The sequence below is a fragment of the Chenopodium album genome, chromosome 22 (assembly GCF_948465745.1).
Source record: "Chenopodium album chromosome 22, dcCheAlbu1.1, whole genome shotgun sequence".
NCBI classification, from domain to species: Eukaryota; Viridiplantae; Streptophyta; class Magnoliopsida; order Caryophyllales; family Amaranthaceae; genus Chenopodium; species Chenopodium album.
The window spans coordinates 6,035,936-6,055,414 of record NC_137855.1 but is presented as its reverse complement, the minus strand read 5'-3'; the positions used below and the strand labels follow the sequence as shown (position 1 = coordinate 6,055,414).

Below are 19,479 nucleotides of genomic sequence, written 5' to 3'. Positions count from 1 at the left end.
AGTGTAGTTCAATTTAGTTTCTAATTTACTTCTCTCATAAAAAATTTAGTTCAGTTCAGTAAATGAGAACATAACCTTTTTTCTTTATTTTTTTTTTGCTAGACTAGACAACTCTCATATTTATAGTTTACGGAGTATTAATTAGGCCATGTTCTGATTTGCTGAATTGAACTAAATTAAATTGAACTGAATATTTTATAATAGGAGAATATTAAAAATTGAACTGAACTGAACTAAACTTAAGTTAAAGAAAACATGCCCTTAATTTCAAATTTTAAACCCAATACTCTATAATACGGAATACATGATCAATTTCAAGTCGAGTCAATTTTACCGGTCTTTCAGGCAAACCTTTGTGAAGGTGGCCGGATTTGAATTTAGGAAGACTGACTAATACGGAGTACAAGAAAGTGAGAAACCATCTCGAAAGTCGAAACCCAATAATACGTTCACTGATCACACGTCCTGACTACATAAAATTCGAATTTCTTCCATTTTCTTTGTCTTTCCATCTTCTTTTACACCTGTATTTTCCCCCCAAAATCCTCCCTCTCTCTCCTCCTTCTTCTCAAATTTTCCACTAAACCCTAACATTTTCAAAGTAAGCTCTTCATCGAATTTAAATTGCAATGTCTACTGTATAATATTTGTGTTTGAATGTGGTTTTATGCATATTTTAGCTGAATTGAAAATCGAACTCTGCTTATGCTTTACCAGCTTAAATCGAAACTTTGTTATTGTTATTCAATTATTCATTGATTTTACTTGTTCAATGTTAATTATATTGAATTTACTTACATTTATCATTTATTTTTTATTATTAATTTTTATTTTTTTCATAGGACAGCTCAAATGTTATTTCAAATTATACGTTACTGGATAAACCTAAGAATTATTACTCGTATTAAATTGTGTGTAGTTTTGAGGATTATTTGTTAGAAATAAGTTGTTTTGAGGATTATTTGTTAGAAATAAGTTGTTTTGAACATTGCTCAATTATTGAATGTTGGTGTGTACTTATATTTGTTACTGTGTAAAATTTTGTGAATGTCGGATCATATAAGCTTTAGGGGAATTGCTCTCTTCTTTCGTAAACTCGGAATTCGGAACCTTGTGTTATTATGATTAATGTTGTACTGTAATTCATACGAAGTATATTTTTGCTGAAAGCCATATACGAAGTATTATGCTCAATTTGACCTTTTTTACATGTGTTCATTTTATGTCTTCGATAATACGGAGTAATCAAATTCGCTTGGGGGTGCTTAATTTTCAGCTAATTTTAACGCATATGTACTGATGGAGGGCAAACCTAATGGGATGGAAGATGACAATGAGAAAATGGACGAGGATGTAGATGAGGATGTGGACAAGAAAGTGGACGAGGATGTAGATGAGAAAGTGGACGAGGATGTAGATGGGGATGTTGATGAGGATGTAGATGAGAAAGTGGACGAGGATGTAGATGGGGATGTAGATGAGGATGCCGGGGTTTATGAGGAATTTTCTTCAGAGGAATTCAGTGAAGAGGATGGTGAAGTGGCATTGGAAGGAAGTGGATCACAACCTGAGGTTACCCTAACTTCACTATAAAGATTTGATGAGATGCTGACTATATTTATTTTCTTTCATTTCAGTATCGATTATCTTTTTCAGGGGCCTCTGACAGAAGCCGAGATACAAGATTTGGTTGATGATTTTCTTGAAGTAGAGAGTAAGGTATCACTCGTATCGATAATGCTAGTGTCCTCAGAGATTTGATTTAACTACTGGCCACCTTAATCGTATTTCCTATGGCTTTTAGGCAGCAGAGGCACAAGAAGCGCTTGAAGAAGAGTCTTTGTTGAATGTTGAGAAGGAAGTGAGAGTAGAGTTGGCTGTAAATCTAAAAGGCAATGATGTCAGTAAATTGCTGCTGTCTTAAAGGTGTTATTACCTATCTTTAGTTTGTTAATTGTCTGCTTATGGTCCTTTTTTGATATGGTAGTTAGACAAGGCTGTGGCAGAGGAAATGGAAGCATTAAGAGAACAGTGGGAGGAAACTCTTGACGAGCTTGAGACAGAGAGTGCTCACTTACTGGTTTGCACCTATCTTCTTTGCAAGTAAACTAATAGTCTGCGCACATTTAATTTTTTTAAGCTTTAATTGTCTAAGTTATTAGTAGATGCTGTAGTTAATTTTGCGTTAATCTTTTGCAAAATTATGGGATTTGATTTTTGATGAATTTGTTGCTACATAAAAGATTTTGAATAATCATCGACTTACTGGATACTTGGCTACTTGCACAACCATATCTTTTTTTTATTTTTATTTTTATTTTTTTTAATGATGTAGTATTTCATTGTCATACAAGCAATGTAACTGAATTCACTAATACTCCCCATGAACCACGACCCAAATTGTGTTATGGTCGTGCAACTTGTGTTGCACAGTACACTTTTAGATTAGTTTGTCAAAATAGGAAGCGAATTGTGTCTTGTATCCACCCGTGTACCAAAGTGTACCACAACTTAGGTAACACTAGGCAAAGAAACTTTTGTTTGCTAGTGACCTGTTTAATGTTATTATTATAGCTTTGTGTTAATGATTATTACCTTAAAAATATCGGTTAAGGTTTCATGAAGTCAATAATTAACAAAAGGAAAACATGCATTCCTCTCTATTCTGTAGATTTGAAATGATGCTGTTGCATTTTGTATTCACCAGACCGCTTTTCGTCATTGGTTTTTTCTATAGGAGCAACTGGATGGTGCTGATATTGATCTACCAAGGATCTATAAATGGATTGAAAGCAATGCTCCAAATGTTTGTCGTACTGAAGCTTGGAAGAAAAGGACTCATTGGGTTGGAACTGAGGCTGGCAGTGATGCTGTAGAATCCATTAAGGATGCTGAAAAGGATCTTCAAGCCCTTAGGCCCGTAAAGAGGTATGTGCATGTCTATGTCATTCTGAATTCTTACACATCAAGGATGACAAATTTTTTTTGGTAAGTAGCTGATCTATTAATGAATCTCAGTCGACATGGTAAAACTCTGGAGGAGGGTGCTAGTGGATTTCTTGCCAAAAAAATGTGTGCTAACAGTGTTGGTGAGAGTTCGACTGAAAACCCTGGAGTGGAATGGAGCTCTATTCACAAAATATTCTCAGAAAAACCATCCAAGGAGGATATGGCCTTTGGTAACAAGCAGTGGGCTTCAGTATACTTGGCAAGTACTCCTCAGCAAGCTGCAGCTATGGGGCTTACATTTCCTGGGGTGGATGAGGTACTTTTTTATGAATCCCTCGTTTCTTATCAACTATAGATTGCTCTACAATTTCAATTATTCAGAATAATATGTCTAATAGACTATTCCAGCAATTCCTAATGTATCAAATCATATATCTTCCAATTTTCTTTTCCTTTTCTTTTCTCACCTATTGTGGTCCTAGACACCTAATGTTTTATAGCAGGACAATTGAGGTGACTTCTTGATCACTATCTAGACTTGAATACCACCTATTGAATGAATTTTATATCCTTAACTCAACATAAATAGGCCATCTATTAGAGCTCTAAATTTCCGGTGACCTCTTTTTTGTGTTGCATTGTTGATGGCCTGATTGCATTGAAATATCTTATGGAATATAAGGCGAGTATAATTTTTTTTTGACATGTATTTAACTGTTAGGCTCTGTAGGAGTGAAAATATGTTCATTAGCAAATTAAATGAAAAGAATTCATTGTATATTGGTTGGGAAAAGGGAAGATTATATCTGTTTCCTTGGTGAACTTTTATGATTGATGGTTATTGGCTTGAAAAGAGCCTGTATTTCATCTGTATTTTCTTTGCTTGGCATTCTACACAGCTTCTGATATTTTGGGCTCTGTTAGGTTGAGGAAATTGATGACATTGATGATGATCCAAATGATCCATTTTTTGCTGATGCTGTAGCAAATGAAAAGGAGCTGTATCTCTCACAGGAGCAAAGGAAAAACTACAAAAAGGTTGGCTCAGCTTTTTATATTGCTGTATATTGCAACCGATTTAATTATTAGCGTACCATATGTCATATGATCTTACAGAGGAAGGTCCGTATCGTGTGCTTTGCTTAAGTTTTTCTGTGCTTAATTACTTAGATTAGTATAATTATAAACTGTAAGAAGGATATTTTAATCTAATGATGTTTGTGCTTGTGAAAAAAAATGAAGTTATCATTAGTTCAAGTGTGCAAGCTAATGTTTTTTACTATAAGTCTATAAGGATGTTTTAGGGGGATGATAAGGACTGAAAAGAATCAAGAAAAGGTAAATTGAGTAGTGTAATAGTGTTAGTCAAATAAATACGAAGACTATTAAGCGAATACTGTAATTTTGGGATATATGGTGTATTCTTTTTGATGTTATGGTATTATCTGTGGTTGGCAGATCAAAGAGGAAGATGATATGAGTTATGATCAAAAGCATCAGCTTCATTTGAAGCAAAGGAGAAACAGAAAAAGGAAACAGGTGAATTTGGCTTGCTTCCTTTTTAGAAGTTTGAATACCAGTTTTATGGTTTGTGTCTGTAAATTGTGTAGGAAAGCTTCTTTTTTTTTTTTTTTTTTTTTGGGTAAATTTTTTTGAATTGTTGAGTAAACTGTGGCCTTTTCTGCTAGTCTACTTTTAGTGAGTAAATTGTAGATTATGCTGTTTGTGTGTTATTATGAATTTATTAGTATCCATATTCTTCTAAAAAACTAATATCATGGTTCATCAGCTATTAGATTCTTTGATGTGACCTGTAATGATCTTAATATTTGATTGATAGCTCTTCCTGATGAGTATATTCTGGTATAGCTGCTTGCTTTCATTCCAATAGTGGAGTTTCAAACTTAACCTGCATTTGAGAGCCTGTAGTGCTTGTCTAACTCTGTTTTGTCTAGCTGATTTTATTTTTTAATTCCTTTTTACAGAACTCCAACCTTGCTGAAGGTTTATTGAGTGATAATGAGGATGTCATCTGCCAAGATCGGAAAGTTGCAAAGCTCGATAATTGTGGACTTTCGGCTGATGCTGTAGAGGAAGAAAAAACGTCTAACGGTGATTCTTCTGAGCTTTCATTGGCTAAGTCAGTCGAACCTTCTTGTGGCTCCAAGCGTTCATGTGATGATGAGGCTCTGGACCATGAAGCTAAGAGAAGTCGGACTGGTGTTCTGGAGAGTGATAATGAAGCTCAATTTATTGGTTTCCGTGAGGCATTAGAAGATCCCATTGCTCAAGAAATTGCTGATGAGTTTGGAAAAGTTTGCTGCACTGCCTGTGGTAATGTTACAAAGGAGATTCATGAACATCCTCTTCTGAAAGTAATTGTTTGTGGGATTTGCAAATCTGTCATTGAGGCAAAAACGAAGGTAGGTCCTAGATCTGAATTGCTTTCTGGTTTTTTTTTTTTTTTTTTTTTTTTTTTTTTTTTTCCTTTTTTCGTATGGGAATTCAAGCTGGGCCAGTTGATTATTTTTTAAAGTTAATTTTATATATGTGGCCTTATATTCATGTGTCCACAGTCCATTATAAAACTTTTCTCAGAACCTTTTTTTGTATCAATGGCTTTTTATACACTTTAGATGATAGGTGTTGCTGTTGTCTAGGCAAGAGTCAAGAGTCAAGAGTCAAGAGTAAAGAGTCAAAGGCGTGCCTAGGTAAAGTGAGGTGCACATCTTCATAATTAAAATTATAGTCATTCATTCATTCAATTGTATAAAGTTACATTCAAAATTGTTGTATACTCTGTATGTTACTAAGTACTATTGAACTTGTGCACTAAGACACCATGATATCATATTGTACAAAACCGCTATAAGATTCACGGTTTAATCTTATGAGAGAGAATTAAGTAACATTGCTTAATTTAGAACCCAGGGCCTTGTCTGAGGCATCTTTAAGCTTTAGGCCACCTCATCAGGGCCATGGCAGTTCCATGTGGGCAAGCTGTCTGGCCTGTCTCTGCTCCTTAAGCGTGCAGTGTGTATTTTTATGTGTTGTTCTAAATTTAATGAGAAATGCCTGTCTATTCTTTAGCTTTCCTAATGAAATTAGTCTTAACTTATTCACTGCCCTTTACAGTTTTTTATTCTCTTAATTCCTCAAATATGTTTAGCCCTTTTTTCTTTTTGCTGGATGAAGAATATGGGAGGCTCTTTCTAATGCTTGATGGCTCTATATATTGGTAGGATCTCCAGTGCTCGGAGCGCTATTGTGTATGGTGTGGAAGAAGTAATGACTTACTAAGCTGTACATCATGTAAACTTTTATTTTGTTTATCATGTATAAAAAGGAATATCAGAGTAGAATGCTTTCCAGAAGGTACATGGAAATGCTGTTCCTGTTCTCCAGAGCTCCTGCAGCAATTAACTTTGGACCTTGAGAAAGCTGTTGGCTCAAAGGAATCAACAGTTTCTAGTTCTGATAGTGATACAGATAGTTCAGATGATGAGATTGACGACTCGATCAGGTATTCAGAGCTGTTAGTGAGTTTTTGAACATATTTTGACAACCGGAAATTTACGTAATTTCATTGGTTCATTTAATTAGCCTCTGGTCTGCGTAGCTTATTTAAATAAGTTTTAGCAAATTTTTTTTTCCAGCAAAAAGTCAGTAAAAAAATGAGCTGCAAAATTAAGTTATTATCAGTAAATAGAAGGCGAGGACAATAGCGCCTTAATCTTTTTGTTGAATGCAAAATGAGTCTTTGTACTAGTTAATCATCTGTCCCAGAAGCTACCAAAATTTTAGTCTCAGCATATTAAAATAATTAGTTTTTGTGAAGCTTAATAAACTTTATAGGTTTTGAAACTACTAAAAAATCTCTAATGTTGTGTGCACATGGGTTCACGTCGGTTAATATGGGAGGGAATTAACGAGTACATGCATATGGTGTTCTGAACTATCGGTACATCATTTTTAAGGTGCATTGCATATTTTTTGTTAGGTTGGCAGTACAAAATTCCAAATCAAGTAAAAAAGATTGTATGCCTATTTTGCAAAAATTACTAGCTATGATTTATGTAGTTTAAAAAAATATGCACTTTGAGGTTTAAGCAGAGGAATGTTCTTGTACTGCTGGGACACTATAATGGCTTTGGTGCTGCAGAAGCAACATCTTGCAGGTGTTAATGTGTTGTGGCTATCACAATGAATTGACGATTCGAAAAAGATCCACTTAATGATTGTGGTTCAAGAGTTTTTATAAGAATTCTGCATATAATTAATATGCTTTTACAACCTTATCATATTATAGTATTTAGAATGTAATTACTTAAATTTTATAGTGGTCATCATATGACTATAATTTATCTTATACGTGGATCAAACTGTATAATTATGCTTCAGGGTTTTAACGATGGATTATAATGGCTAATATGGTGTTTTAGTGGATGTTGTGGACTAGTAATAATTATAAAACTCATAAAGAGATTTATTTAACGAAATGTCAAGTTCATATGCTGCTGCAGACAACCCTTATGTAATGGAAGTATGGAACAATGCTGTTTCAGAACAACCCTTGTGTCAAGTTCTATGGTGTTTCAGCATTTTTGTTTTCTATTCTAATAAATTTTTTACCAGGCAATCTCAATGCTGTTTTTGTTAATTGTTATCTTAAGTGTTGTCTTTAATAAAGTTTTATACCACTCAGCAAAAACAAGTCTGGGAAAAAGAAAATTCGAAGGATTTTGGATGATACTGAGTTAGGAGAGGAGACAAAGAGAAAAATTGCTATAGAAAAGGTACAATTGGCATCAAATATGCACTTTGCATTCTATGTATTATTACTCGTATAGTCGTATATGTTGAATAGATAAAAATCAGATTGTGGGAACTTAATTTGGTGCTATATTCTTTTTTATATGTGTCGGATGATTACAGGAACGTCAAGAACGGCTCAAGTCTCTCAAAGCACAGCTCCCAGCCATGCCCATGATGATGAATACTTCTACCTGTAATGATTTACCTGAAGGTGCTAGCTCTGAAGCTCTTGGTGATCCCTCAACTGGTTTTATAGTGAATGTTGTGAGGGAGGAAGGTGAGGGTGCTGTCAGGATTCCTCCAAGCATTTCTGCCAAGTTAAAAACTCACCAGGTATATACTTTATGTATAGTTGTTTTTTTATTTTTATTTTTATTTTTCTATTTATTTATTTTTTAAAATTTGAATTATTGCCAAATTTTTATATTCCTAGTTGCTGTTTTTTTGTTAGTCCTGCTCATATTACTCCATTTTTGATATACCTAGTGCTACATTAAAAAGAACCTCTGATAAGTGTTGCTATGAAGGTTAATTAAAAAATTGTAGGGAGTACCCATAGGGTTTGGTAGATACGGTCATTTAGTATCTCTACTTTGTATTGAAATAGCATACAAGGTTGTTTAGTGTATTTTTTGGTTAGGCATGAAGCTATCATCACAGAAGTGGAGGTTTGTGCCTTTGTGTTGTGTCGTGGAGGAACGCTTTTCTTGAGGTTGTGCCTTTGTGTTGTGTCATGGAGGAATGTTTACTAATTCCTATCACACTGTATCACCTAAAATTTTATGCATTGATGAGGTTTTAAACTATGTTGGATGGAGGGAGGCTCCTATAAAAGCGTCCAGGTTCAGTGTCTGAGACAGGTGTTGTTCCAATACAGGGAATAAGACCACTTGTCTGTAGAGGACTAGAGGGTGTCTAGGTGCTCTTTTACATCCAAACTTGAGAGTAGAGAAAACAAAGGGCAGATGCCCCAAACTTGGGATTTATCTGTCGAGTTTTCCTTCATCAAATTAGTTTTTGGTTTTGAGGTACTTTTCGATTCTGATTAGGCTTTCAGTTCGGTCGGTTTTGCAAGTTATAGTGCTAAGTGATGTGAGGGCTAGGGAGCTTAATTTGAGCTTGTCGGTAATAAAGCTTTAAAAATTTGGATTGCATTTCTTTGTAACTTCTCTCCTTCCTACTTATCTACATGGTTATTTTTTCGAAGACTTGTGCTCATTTGATCTCTGTTAGCTTGTCCTTTTACATGTCACTGCTTATTGCATTGAAAACTAGTCACAGTGTTGCCATTCTGTAACTTAGTTTTTAAAATGCATTATGCTTCTGTAGCATTATTATAAAGCTATTGTTGCAGGTTGCAGGGATTCGTTTTATGTGGGAAAACATCATTCAGTCTATCAGAAATGTGAAAGCTGGGGATAAAGGCCTTGGTTGCATCTTAGCTCATACCATGGGTCTTGGTAAAACGTTCCAGGTAGATTCCTTTTCTCAATTTTACTTCAATTCTTGAGGTGTTCTAGCTTGTAGTTTACTCATCACTTTCTTTTGGGCATTTATTCCTTTTCAAGTGCCTCAATGTTGGTTAATCAATGCCCACTATAGTGAGTAATTGGCATAACCTGTCTCCATGCTGTTTTGGTCGCTTATTCTTTGACTTTCCTGTTCTCTCAGGTCATAGCCTTCTTATACACTGCTATGCGAAGTGTTGATTTAGGTCTAAAAACAGCATTGATCGTCACACCAGTGAATGTGCTGCATAATTGGCGGCAGGAGTTTAAAAAGTGGGAGCCTGAAGAATTCAAGCCTCTTCGTGTTTACATGCTGGAAGATAAATCAAGGTTTTTCATTTACTAACTTTCAGTTGCAGTTGGAGTGTTATATATATTTTAATCTGCTGTTTATTTTTTGCTAGCTGGAAGGTAATCTTAATATCACCCAAAATGAGTAGATTTTGACTGTGCAACTTTAATAATTTAAGTCAGCAGTACTCCCTTTGTTCTTATCCAAAAAAAAAAAAAAAAGTACTCCCTTTGTATCAATTCACTTGCACCATTTCCTGTTTTGGATTTTCCCAAATTACTTGCCCCATTGTCTTTATCGATAATTTCATCTTTTAAGTTGGATACCAAACTAAGTTATGCTGATTAACTAGTGGGAGTATGGGACACAATGCATTGTTCATACTGCTTAAGAGATCAAAACTGACCTTGGTTCAATATTGATTATTTTATACTCACCATGTCATTTAATTATACAAGTTCTGATATGTGCAATGGTCAGGGAGCAACAAAGAGCTGAGTTACTAATGAAGTGGAGAAGAAAGGGTGGGGTATTCTTGATTGGCTATTCGTCATTTAGAAACTTATCCCTTGGAAAGAACATGAAAGATCGTCAGTCAGCCAAAGAAATATGCCACGCACTTCAGGTCAGCTGCCTTTTTCATTATCTCTCGGTGCAATAACGTCTTTTTTTTTTTTTTTTTTTTTTTCCCCCTAGTATTAAAATTTGATATTTACGCTAACATCATAATATCATATGATATGACATTTTTTTTCAACTAGTAAGAGTATGGACTCTTTATTGTTAAATTTAATCAGGTTTCAAACCTTTGGTGTCATCATTTGTGGCTCTATTAAGGCTAGGTATTTTTTGTAAGGGGTACAACAAAAAAATGCAATCTAATTTTAAGGACTTATGCTTTACCTTATTTACATGGCAGTTGGTTGACAAAATAATTTGTCTCTCCTTAACATCATGCACTAATCAGTTATTATGATATTATGGTGTTCTTTTGCGTTAATTTTATTTTAATGTTTCGAGTTCTACATAAACATCATTCCTAGTTTTGTTATATCCTCTCGTTTGAAAATTTGTAATCTTCTTTCTATTGATGCTGTTATGTATTGGATACTATCCTGTTTTCCCCTTAATTATCTGACTGATTAAATACTGGCTAGTTATGGAAATGTAGTTAGAACATGAAGAAACTCATCTAGGCTGTGACAATTTTCTCTTTCTGTCATGCAATATTAACTTGGGCTACTTGTGATATTTACATCAACCATTGTGTCAAAATATGAAATTGAAAATTATTGGCAGGTATATAACATGTAAGACCTTTTATACTTAACATATGGTCTGATCTAATTTGGAGTGTCCTGATGCCTTCATATATTTGTTATGATCCTGTGCTTCCTGGTATAATCTCTGCCTAGCCGAAGCAATTATGCACAGTTGAAGACTGGTTATCTGCCATTTATTGCTCACATAAATATATTTTTCTCATGACTTCTCTTTGTCATTGTAATTCACCTTTCCTTTGTCCATTTCAGGTAGGGCCTGACATACTTGTTTGTGATGAAGCTCATATCATCAAGAACACCAAGGCCGAAATCACTCAAGCTTTAAAGCTAGTTAAATGCCAGAGAAGGATTGCTTTGACAGGATCCCCTCTTCAGAATAATCTTATGGAATATTACTGTGTCAGTGTTCTAGCTTGTACTAATATTCTGTCTGGATGCTTTAGTATCTTTGAAATAATGATATATATCTTGTGACAGATGGTTGATTTTGTGAGAGAAGGATTTCTTGGAAGCATGCATGAATTTCGCAATCGGTGGGTCTCTGCTGTTCTTGTTTGTTCTTTTTAAATGTTTTTTCATGGTTCTTGCTGACATACATTGCCTATACAGGTTTCAGAATCCTATAGAGTATGGCCAACATGCAAATTCTACTGCTGAAGATGTGAGAATAATGAATCAGAGGTCACACATACTATATGAACAACTAAAAGGGTTTGTTCAAAGAATGGACATGAGTGTGGTGAAAAAGGACTTGCCTCCTAAGACTGTGTTTGTTGTCGCTGTGAAGGCTTCTTCACTGCAGAAAAAATTATACAAAAGGTTTCTTGATGTTCATGGATTAACTGGTAACAAGGCTTCTTCTGAAGGAATAAGGAAGAATTTTTTTGCTGCTTACCAAACCTTAGCCCAGGTACACTATTACTTTTTCAACAAAATAAAACAGCCAACTATTGAGTAAAGGTGTAACTACTAAATGATTCCTTATTGCTGGACAAAGAAGAGGACTGAAAAATGTTTCTCAGAGGGGGCAACATGGACAGCTAACATTTAAAATTTTAGAATTTAGCCACTTTTCCTGCTGAACAATTTTTTCTCCAATCTGCAATTGGCATTAATATAAAAAATGTTGTAAGTAGTGTACATAAGAGTGTTGTTAGTGTTCTTTGCTCCCCTTCCCCTAAAGAGAAAGATTAATTGCTGTCCTGAAATAATGTGCACGTGCTGAATGTTTTCAAAACGTGGCCAACTTGAAGGTATTATAGCAAGGGTCACATGACTTAAGTTTAACTGTGGAATATTTTACTTGTGCTAGTGGGCTGGAATATTTATTTTTATGCTTGTTCTCTTAAATTCTCATAACTGCCTTAAAATTGATAGATATGCAATCATCCCTGTATTCTGCAAATGATGAAAGACAGAAGGTATGCAAAACGAGAAGACAATCCAGATGATAGCTCTAGTGATGAAAATATGGATGCCAATTTGGTGATTGGAGGTACTTATCTCTGCTGCAATGTTCCAGACTTTAATGATTTAAACATTGTCTCATATATGACGACCTTCCTTTTAACTCTCAAATGTCTAGCCATTTCTGCAAAAATATGGTCATAATATGTGTTGTTGATGCCCTCTAAACTTTGGATTTAAATAGCTGAATAGCAAACGTAGTTGTGCTGTGTATTGCACATGGTTGTTTATACTTTATAGTTCCTTGTTGGATTATGAATTGTCTTAAAGAAGTTTTTTTATCCTTATCAAAGTGCACTTGTCAGTCGTCACCTGTTAATAGCAGAGATTTTCCCTTGACTAGCTTGCAGAAATATGTTATTCATTTCTCATTCAATGTTTCACAAAAGGAGAACTTAATTTTATGGGATTTGTCTACATCTAAATAAATTTAGCTGGTAGATGAGATTGCAAAAGAAGATATCTACACTTGCCCAGATTAATAGGACATTAGAAATGTTTATAGCAGGCAATTTGGGAAGGGTCAGTGCAGTTGTCATGCGCCATGTTATAATTAGAGATGCTAGACTCTCATGGTTATTAGATGCATGTATTATTTATCAAAACTCTGGACACTTAAAATTTTACCAAAAAGCAAGTAAAGGTGTAAAGCACTGTCTTTGTTAGCAAGCTATGGTCAATATACTGCTCATAGATTAATGTATTGAAGCTGATTATATTAGATTCTTGCATTGTGGAGGTGTTCCTTTAGCAACAAACTGCAAGCTGAATGCACTGTTTCCTTTATGGGTGAAGCACTTTGGTTTTATTTATTGGTTTTGCTATAAACAGCCCAGAGGGCTATATAAAAATTGCGACATCTCCTTGATAAAAGCTCCATTATTGATTGCTACATAACCTATTTTGGCAATGTGCTATCTGCTTATCTCTATCCCTCTCTTCATCACGTGCTTTGTGTTCTAATCTCTCTCTATTTCTCTTCTATTCCTTAATATCTGTGACACCAAGTATGTATCAGTAAAGTATGTATCGGTAACCGGTATACAGAGAACGGGGGAAGTAATTGTTTGCAAATTATGACAAATTCACACTTTTGATAAAAAAAATAAAAAAATAAAAATCACTGTTATAATAGAAAATTATTTATAGTTATAATTTCTCTGTGATTAGACTCATCTGTTTACAATATGACTTGATTGAACCTGCTTCCATAAATATATATACAGAGAGTATTGGATTTGGTAAGCATGTCAAAGAATAATCAATTCACAACATTCTGCCAAATTAAGCATGGGCCACTTTTAAATATATTGCTTCTCTGGAAACCCTATTGCATTACATGTATTTTCTGGCCAGTTATGTTATTGGACTTCATATTTTCATGTCCATTCCTATGCTCGTTAGTAGATATGAATATGAAGGCTGAATCATTTTATAATGCTTTGGACTTTTTGCTGACATTTTTTCCCTTCATCTGGTATACTTGAACTTCTTGACAGAAAAGGCAAAGACGAAAGCTGATAAAGGCTTCCTTCAAGAGGTAAGTATTGCTCTTCTTAGTCACCTTTTTTCTTGTAATTTGTTTGGTTCTGTATGGTGATTGGAAGAGAATGGGAAAGAATAGGCAAAGGATTACAGAAAGGAAAGGGTTGATCTTTCTGTTTTTTGTTTTATTTAGTAGAGTTACAGAGGAAAATTTTGCTTGGCTAATTAACAAATGATGACACTTTTTTTGTCTAAATTCCACCAAGGTGTCTAGAAAATAAAATGTTGTTTTTTCTTTCTTCCAGAAAATAATACGAAGTGTAACTTAAGGTGAATAAACAATGGATTAATAAACCAAAGAACACGTTTGTTTGAGAAAGAGGGGGGGATACAAAGACTTATGTATAAGCATCACCTTCCACTCAATTTTATTTAGATATCTATTTTAAGGCTTTTTCTTTCTTTGCAGGGTTGGTGGAACAATATTCTTAATCAGTATAATTATCAAGAGATTGACTATAGTGGCAAAATGGTTTTGTTGCTGGATATTCTTACCGTGTGCACCGAAATTGGTGATAAAGCATTAGTTTTTAGTCAGAGTATAGCAACTCTGGATCTGATCGAATCCTATTTATCAAAATTTCCCCGGCTGGGTAAGAAGGGGAAACATTGGAAACGAGGAAAGGACTGGTATAGGTGTGTATCTACTAAAAGGATTTTCCCTAATTTTGTATAGCTGATTTTATGTTACGCTTCCAACTAATTATGTTTAAAAATGAGTTAATTGCTTATGGTTCAGCAATGGAATAGTTCACTGTTGCACTTTATTTTCCATTCAGGAAATGTTCTGCGAAAATCTCAGACCCTATGTTATGGGTAGTGAGTGATGCTTTTGAAAGTGTTTGGCTGATGTTTCTATGTACTCCCTCCGTCCCTTTATTATATGCCTATTTCTCATTTTGCACGGGAATTAAGAAAGTTAAAGATTCCTTAAAACTAAAAATTGGGAGTACAAATATGCATGTGGGGTTAGAGAGAGATAGAGAGAAAGAAAAAGGTGGTTGAGAATTAGGAGAGAGAAAGTATTGGGAATTGATGTAAAGTACAAAAAAGAAAAAGAAAAATGATAACAACTCATCAAAACAAGAATAATATTGGCAAAAAGTACAACCTATAAATAGAAACAGGCACTTAATTTTGGTCACCCCAAAAAGGAATACAGGCATGTAATAAAGGGACGGAGGGAGTATAATTTATGTATTTCTGACCTGTAAGATGGCCCTTACAGAATCATGCCAAACTTGTCCCTTCTGCTCAAAAGAGCATGCTTTCCAATGACTATCTTCTTTCTCCTCCTTTTTGTGTGGGTGTGCTTGTGCACTTGCTTAAATATGTTTCTTTGTGTCTGTCTTAATTGCCATGTTGAGTTAGCATTTAAGTGGTATTTCTGATGTCCTGTATGCGCCAGGATTGATGGAAAGACAGAAGGTTCTGAAAGACAGAAGCTTGTTGATGCATTTAACAATCCTCAGAATGGAAGAGTGAAATGTACTCTTATATCAACAAGAGCTGGAGCTTTGGGGATCAATCTTTTTGCTGCCAATCGCGTAATCATTATCGATGGTTCCTGGAATCCAACACATGATCTCCAGGCTATATACCGTGCATGGAGGTGTGATGTTATTTTTATTGCTGATTCTGACTGATTTATTTCTCTGAAGTCTCCTTATCTTATGCTCCTCCCTCCAAACACTCATGCAGATATGGCCAGAAAAAGCCTGTATATGCTTATCGATTGGTGGCACATGGGACTTTGGAAGAAAAGATCTACAAACGTCAGGTATTACTTAAAGATTTTAGCTTCAAGAGATTTCTTGCCTCTCTTTTATGAGTTGGTCTCCTAAAGAGTGCAAGTTTTGCAGGTGAAAAAGGAGGGTCTTGCTGCAAGGGTGGTTGATAGACAACAAGTCCTGAGGAGCATGTCTAAAGAAGAGATTTCAGATCTCTTTGACTTTGGTGATGATGAGAACCTTGATGTGCTACCTGATTTGGAAGTGAATAATGAGCGTATGAACTGCAGAAAGGCTGAGGATTCGTTGAAACTGAATTCATCTGCATGTCCCAGTAGCTGCTCTTCTGATACGCTAATGGAAAAGCTACTTGATCGGCATCGCCTAAGGTATTCCTTAACACAACAATTCTTCTAATTATTAAGGGAATTTAGTGGTTTAATTTTCAAAAAAAAAAAAAAAAAAAAATTAGTGATTTATAATTGTGATAATACATAGTCATGCGGGATCTTGTTTGAATTGTATCAAACTATCAACGCATATTTTCATAATATCAAATATTTATACTTTTTTACTTATTAATAATTAAAGATATTATTCGTTGAACTTTTGTATTGGCAACCATAGTAAAAGAAACGTGTCAACTAGAAAGAACGGAATTTAGTTCATAACCGCTTAAAGTCTACACTGTCTAGATCTGCTTAGCTCTCCCCTTGTGCGTCTATGTATGGATTGAATTCATCTCCAGCTGTCTAGTTCTACCCTATCCTATTTGTTAAGTCTATTACTACCCTGCCTACATGCTAATTTGCCTTCTTGGTTCAGATGGATAATGAATTTCCATGAGCATGAGACGCTGCTGCAGGAAAATGAAGAGGAAAAGCTTACAAAAGAAGAACAAGATTTAGCGTGGGAAGTATTCAGAAGAAGTATGGAGTGTCAGGGAGTGCAAAGAGCTCCAGTTGACATTGAGTGGCAGGAAGTGAGTAGAGTTCCAGTTGACGTGTCAACATTTGAGCAAAATCAGAACACCCTCAACACATCATGCAGTTCACAGAAGAGAACTTGCGATTCCAATCCTTTGGCTAATATTCCTACAAAGTACAGTATGCAGGTACGGAAATGCACCTATATTTCCCATATGTATACTCTGAGGTTCCAAGGAACAAAAGTGGGTTGCAGTACTGTTTGTGGGGAATGTGGCAAGCATATTAGTTGGGAAAACCTCAATAGGGATAACAAGTGAAAAGGTTAGTGGTCAAGGATCTTGTTAGGGTGATAGCCCATTTTGCATATAGCTTGATCCTTGTTAGTAATTTTTTTGATTTTTGTATAGTATCTTGCTAGCTATGCCCCTTTAGATGCCATGATGATTCTTTCCCTATACTACCTTTTTGACATTGGTAGGCAGCCGTAGGCCTCTAACCCCTGATCCTGCTCCAAAATCCGAATTAGGATCAAATAGTTACAATGTAAAGCAAACAATGATTAGCCATTTTTTGGGATCACAATATGATATAAAAGCATTATTTTGTTCAAGCTTGAAACTTGTGATTTGTTCTTTCTTATTTCAGTTCATTTTTACCACAAATTAGTGGGGGTATGGTGATGAAAATTGTTATATACTACGTATGTGGTAAGCAGCCATTTGCAAGTCATAATCTCAGCAAGTCAGCAGCCATTTACAAGTCATTAGCTCAGAGAAAGAGAGAGGGATAACTTAAGTGGTTAAAGTTTCCCTCCCGATTCCAGAAGATTCTGGGACCGATTCTCATCAATCCTATCCTTATGGTCTCTAAGCACCAAAAAAAAAAAAAGTCATAAGCTCACTGAGACATTTCTTCGAGATATTGTGTGTGCCATCTCTGTAAGCACTAGTACATTTTTAAAGCTCTATAATGATTCATGTTAGTATTATAATTGTTTGAACATATGCGATGAATCTAAGAGCGTATGTTTGGGGGCAATTGAGCATATATTTTGGCTGTGAGGTGCAGTGGTGCAAGGTTTTAACACTTATTTTTGGATGTTTTGAAATTCATGCAGTAACTTACTCACTTAGGCACTTTTTTTTATTGCTCTCTCATTCTACTCATCAGAGGCATCACACGAGATTTTTTTTATTTTTATTTTTTTAACATAATTGTATCTTTTTGTTGTGTTTATATGAGAACAAAGCAAGTAAATACTATGTTCGAATTTAATGATCGAGTATTCTTGAGGCCCTATGTAGTTCACCTTATTTCTATTTATTTTAGAAAAATTAAAGATTACCCAATATTAATTTACAATTAAAATAAGTTCTACTAAGTTTAGAAAAGATAATGAATTCAAAAAAAGCAGAATGGAACACACCCTAAGAGATCAAAAGTTAAAACTTCGATGAGTCCCCTCAAATCTTCGAAGATATGCGCACTTCCTGCAGCACTGTAGGACTGTAGGAGTACATATTCTGCTAGAATTTTCTAAAATCACACTCACTTATTATATCCAATTAATTTATTTTTTGAATAGCATTATATCCAATTAATTAAGGGTGCATCAGAATAACATAAAATACATGCCCACGTATCTAGAATAAATATATTCGTTCCCTCCTTTTTCTTATCTTTTTTACTCATTTTCAAAACCTTGCAATTCACTCTTTTCGTAAGTCTAAAAGCTTGATAAATAAGCTGATGTGCATATTTATCATGCATGTCAAAATCTTAACAATTTAATATTTTTATATTTGCATTATTATACCACTTCACCACTACTTAAGGAGGGCTTCAGCCATTTTTCTTCAACACATTACACATTCTTCTCCTAAAAACACAAGTAATCTTCTCCATCTTATTGTTCTTCTATTCGCCTCATAACGAAAGCAGTTATGATGGAAAACGGAGGAATCCCAACTCTGCCACCAAGGCGAGGGCATGTTAAGACTATGATCATCGGTAAAATTGCTGAAATGGTTAAAACCGAACCCCCTGCACCTTCTATTAGCTACTGTCCTAGGAATGTGCACAACTCCGGGGCAAATTCTGGTCATGGCAATGGCATCAAGAGTCACTAAGATTAGAGTGATGTAAGATACATAGCTTTTCAGGCAGTGGTTTCCTTCACCTGGTTTTCTGATGTTATATGCTTATAAAATGAAGTGATGTGGTTTTGTTTGGTTTTTCATAATTTTCTGGTTTTTTTTTTTTTTTTCTTCTTCTTTTCTTTCCCTTGTTTGGTTCTGTAATTGTAGTCCTTGTGTTAATGGTGAAGGGTGGTTCTTAAGTAGTTAAGTCTACTAGTTTGTATAGACTGAAGTATTCAGTGTGCCCACTCTGTCCAGTGGTTCTGTTATTATGGAATGAATATAGTACAGTATGATTTTAATACCTTAAACCTGTATTTAATATGAAAAATAAATACATATAGATGATATAGTATTGTTGTATGGTATTGCTATATATAAAAAAAAAAATGATTATGGTTAAGTTGTTAACAAGCTGAGCTTGCATATGAACTAATTTAGGCTCGGTCAAAACTCGGATTGAGCAGACTTGGCTTGAGATCTAAGCGAGCCAACCCTATTCTCTAGATTCTAGCTCTTAACATAAATTTTATCCCTCCCTCCCCCCTCCCCCAACTCAAACAAAAGAAAAAGAAAAAGAAAAAGAAAACAACCTAAAATTGTGCCTTGGGATTAAAATTAAATTGAACAAATTAGTGCAACCTAAGTCAACAACCCCCTTGTTATTGGGAACCTCATTATAAATTTTTTAAAATTTTCTCTGTTTCTAAAAACTCTTTTAACTTTTTTTGTAAGACAATCACTGTCTAAATAGGAAAAACTTATAGAGATAGAGGGAGTATATTTATCAAGTCTTTTATGTTGTGTATAACTTAAGTCAAAT

General features: G+C 34.8%; 1 protein-coding gene across 2 annotated transcripts; it reads left to right on the top strand.

Annotated features, from left to right (window-relative positions):
* Positions 1 to 418: 418 nt before the first annotated feature.
* Positions 419 to 17,128, top strand: LOC145603729 (protein CHROMATIN REMODELING 20-like). Of its 2 annotated transcripts, XM_081659696.1 has the most exons (26): positions 419 to 601; positions 1,277 to 1,572; positions 1,657 to 1,719; positions 1,805 to 1,900; positions 1,988 to 2,080; positions 2,738 to 2,928; positions 3,019 to 3,265; positions 3,874 to 3,987; positions 4,408 to 4,488; positions 4,935 to 5,372; positions 6,192 to 6,472; positions 7,655 to 7,745; positions 7,885 to 8,097; positions 9,119 to 9,238; positions 9,436 to 9,602; positions 10,045 to 10,189; positions 11,097 to 11,246; positions 11,325 to 11,380; positions 11,457 to 11,757; positions 12,225 to 12,342; positions 13,814 to 13,854; positions 14,269 to 14,495; positions 15,268 to 15,471; positions 15,561 to 15,639; positions 15,722 to 15,978; positions 16,415 to 17,128. In XM_081659696.1, the coding sequence occupies exons 2-26, from the start codon at positions 1,300 to 1,302 to the stop codon at positions 16,833 to 16,835; spliced, it is 4,467 nt and encodes a 1,488-aa protein (XP_081515822.1). In that variant the 5' UTR covers positions 419 to 601; positions 1,277 to 1,299; the 3' UTR covers positions 16,836 to 17,128. The 2 variants fall into 2 exon arrangements, with proteins under 2 accessions (XP_081515822.1, XP_081515823.1); XM_081659697.1 differs by lacking the exons at positions 419 to 601; positions 1,277 to 1,572 and having other exon boundaries at positions 1,677 to 1,719; positions 1,992 to 2,080.
* The last annotated feature ends 2,351 nt before the right edge of the window (positions 17,129 to 19,479 follow it).

Coding starts and splice junctions, on each gene's coding strand:
- LOC145603729 (XM_081659696.1), top strand. CDS start 1,300: ATGGAGGGCAAACCTAATGGGATGGAAGATGACAATGAGAAAATGGAC. Junction 3,988..4,407: donor AAAGGAAAAACTACAAAAAG/GTTGGCTCAGCT, acceptor TGTGGTTGGCAG/ATCAAAGAGGAAGATGATAT. Junction 11,758..12,224: donor CTTACCAAACCTTAGCCCAG/GTACACTATTAC, acceptor TAAAATTGATAG/ATATGCAATCATCCCTGTAT.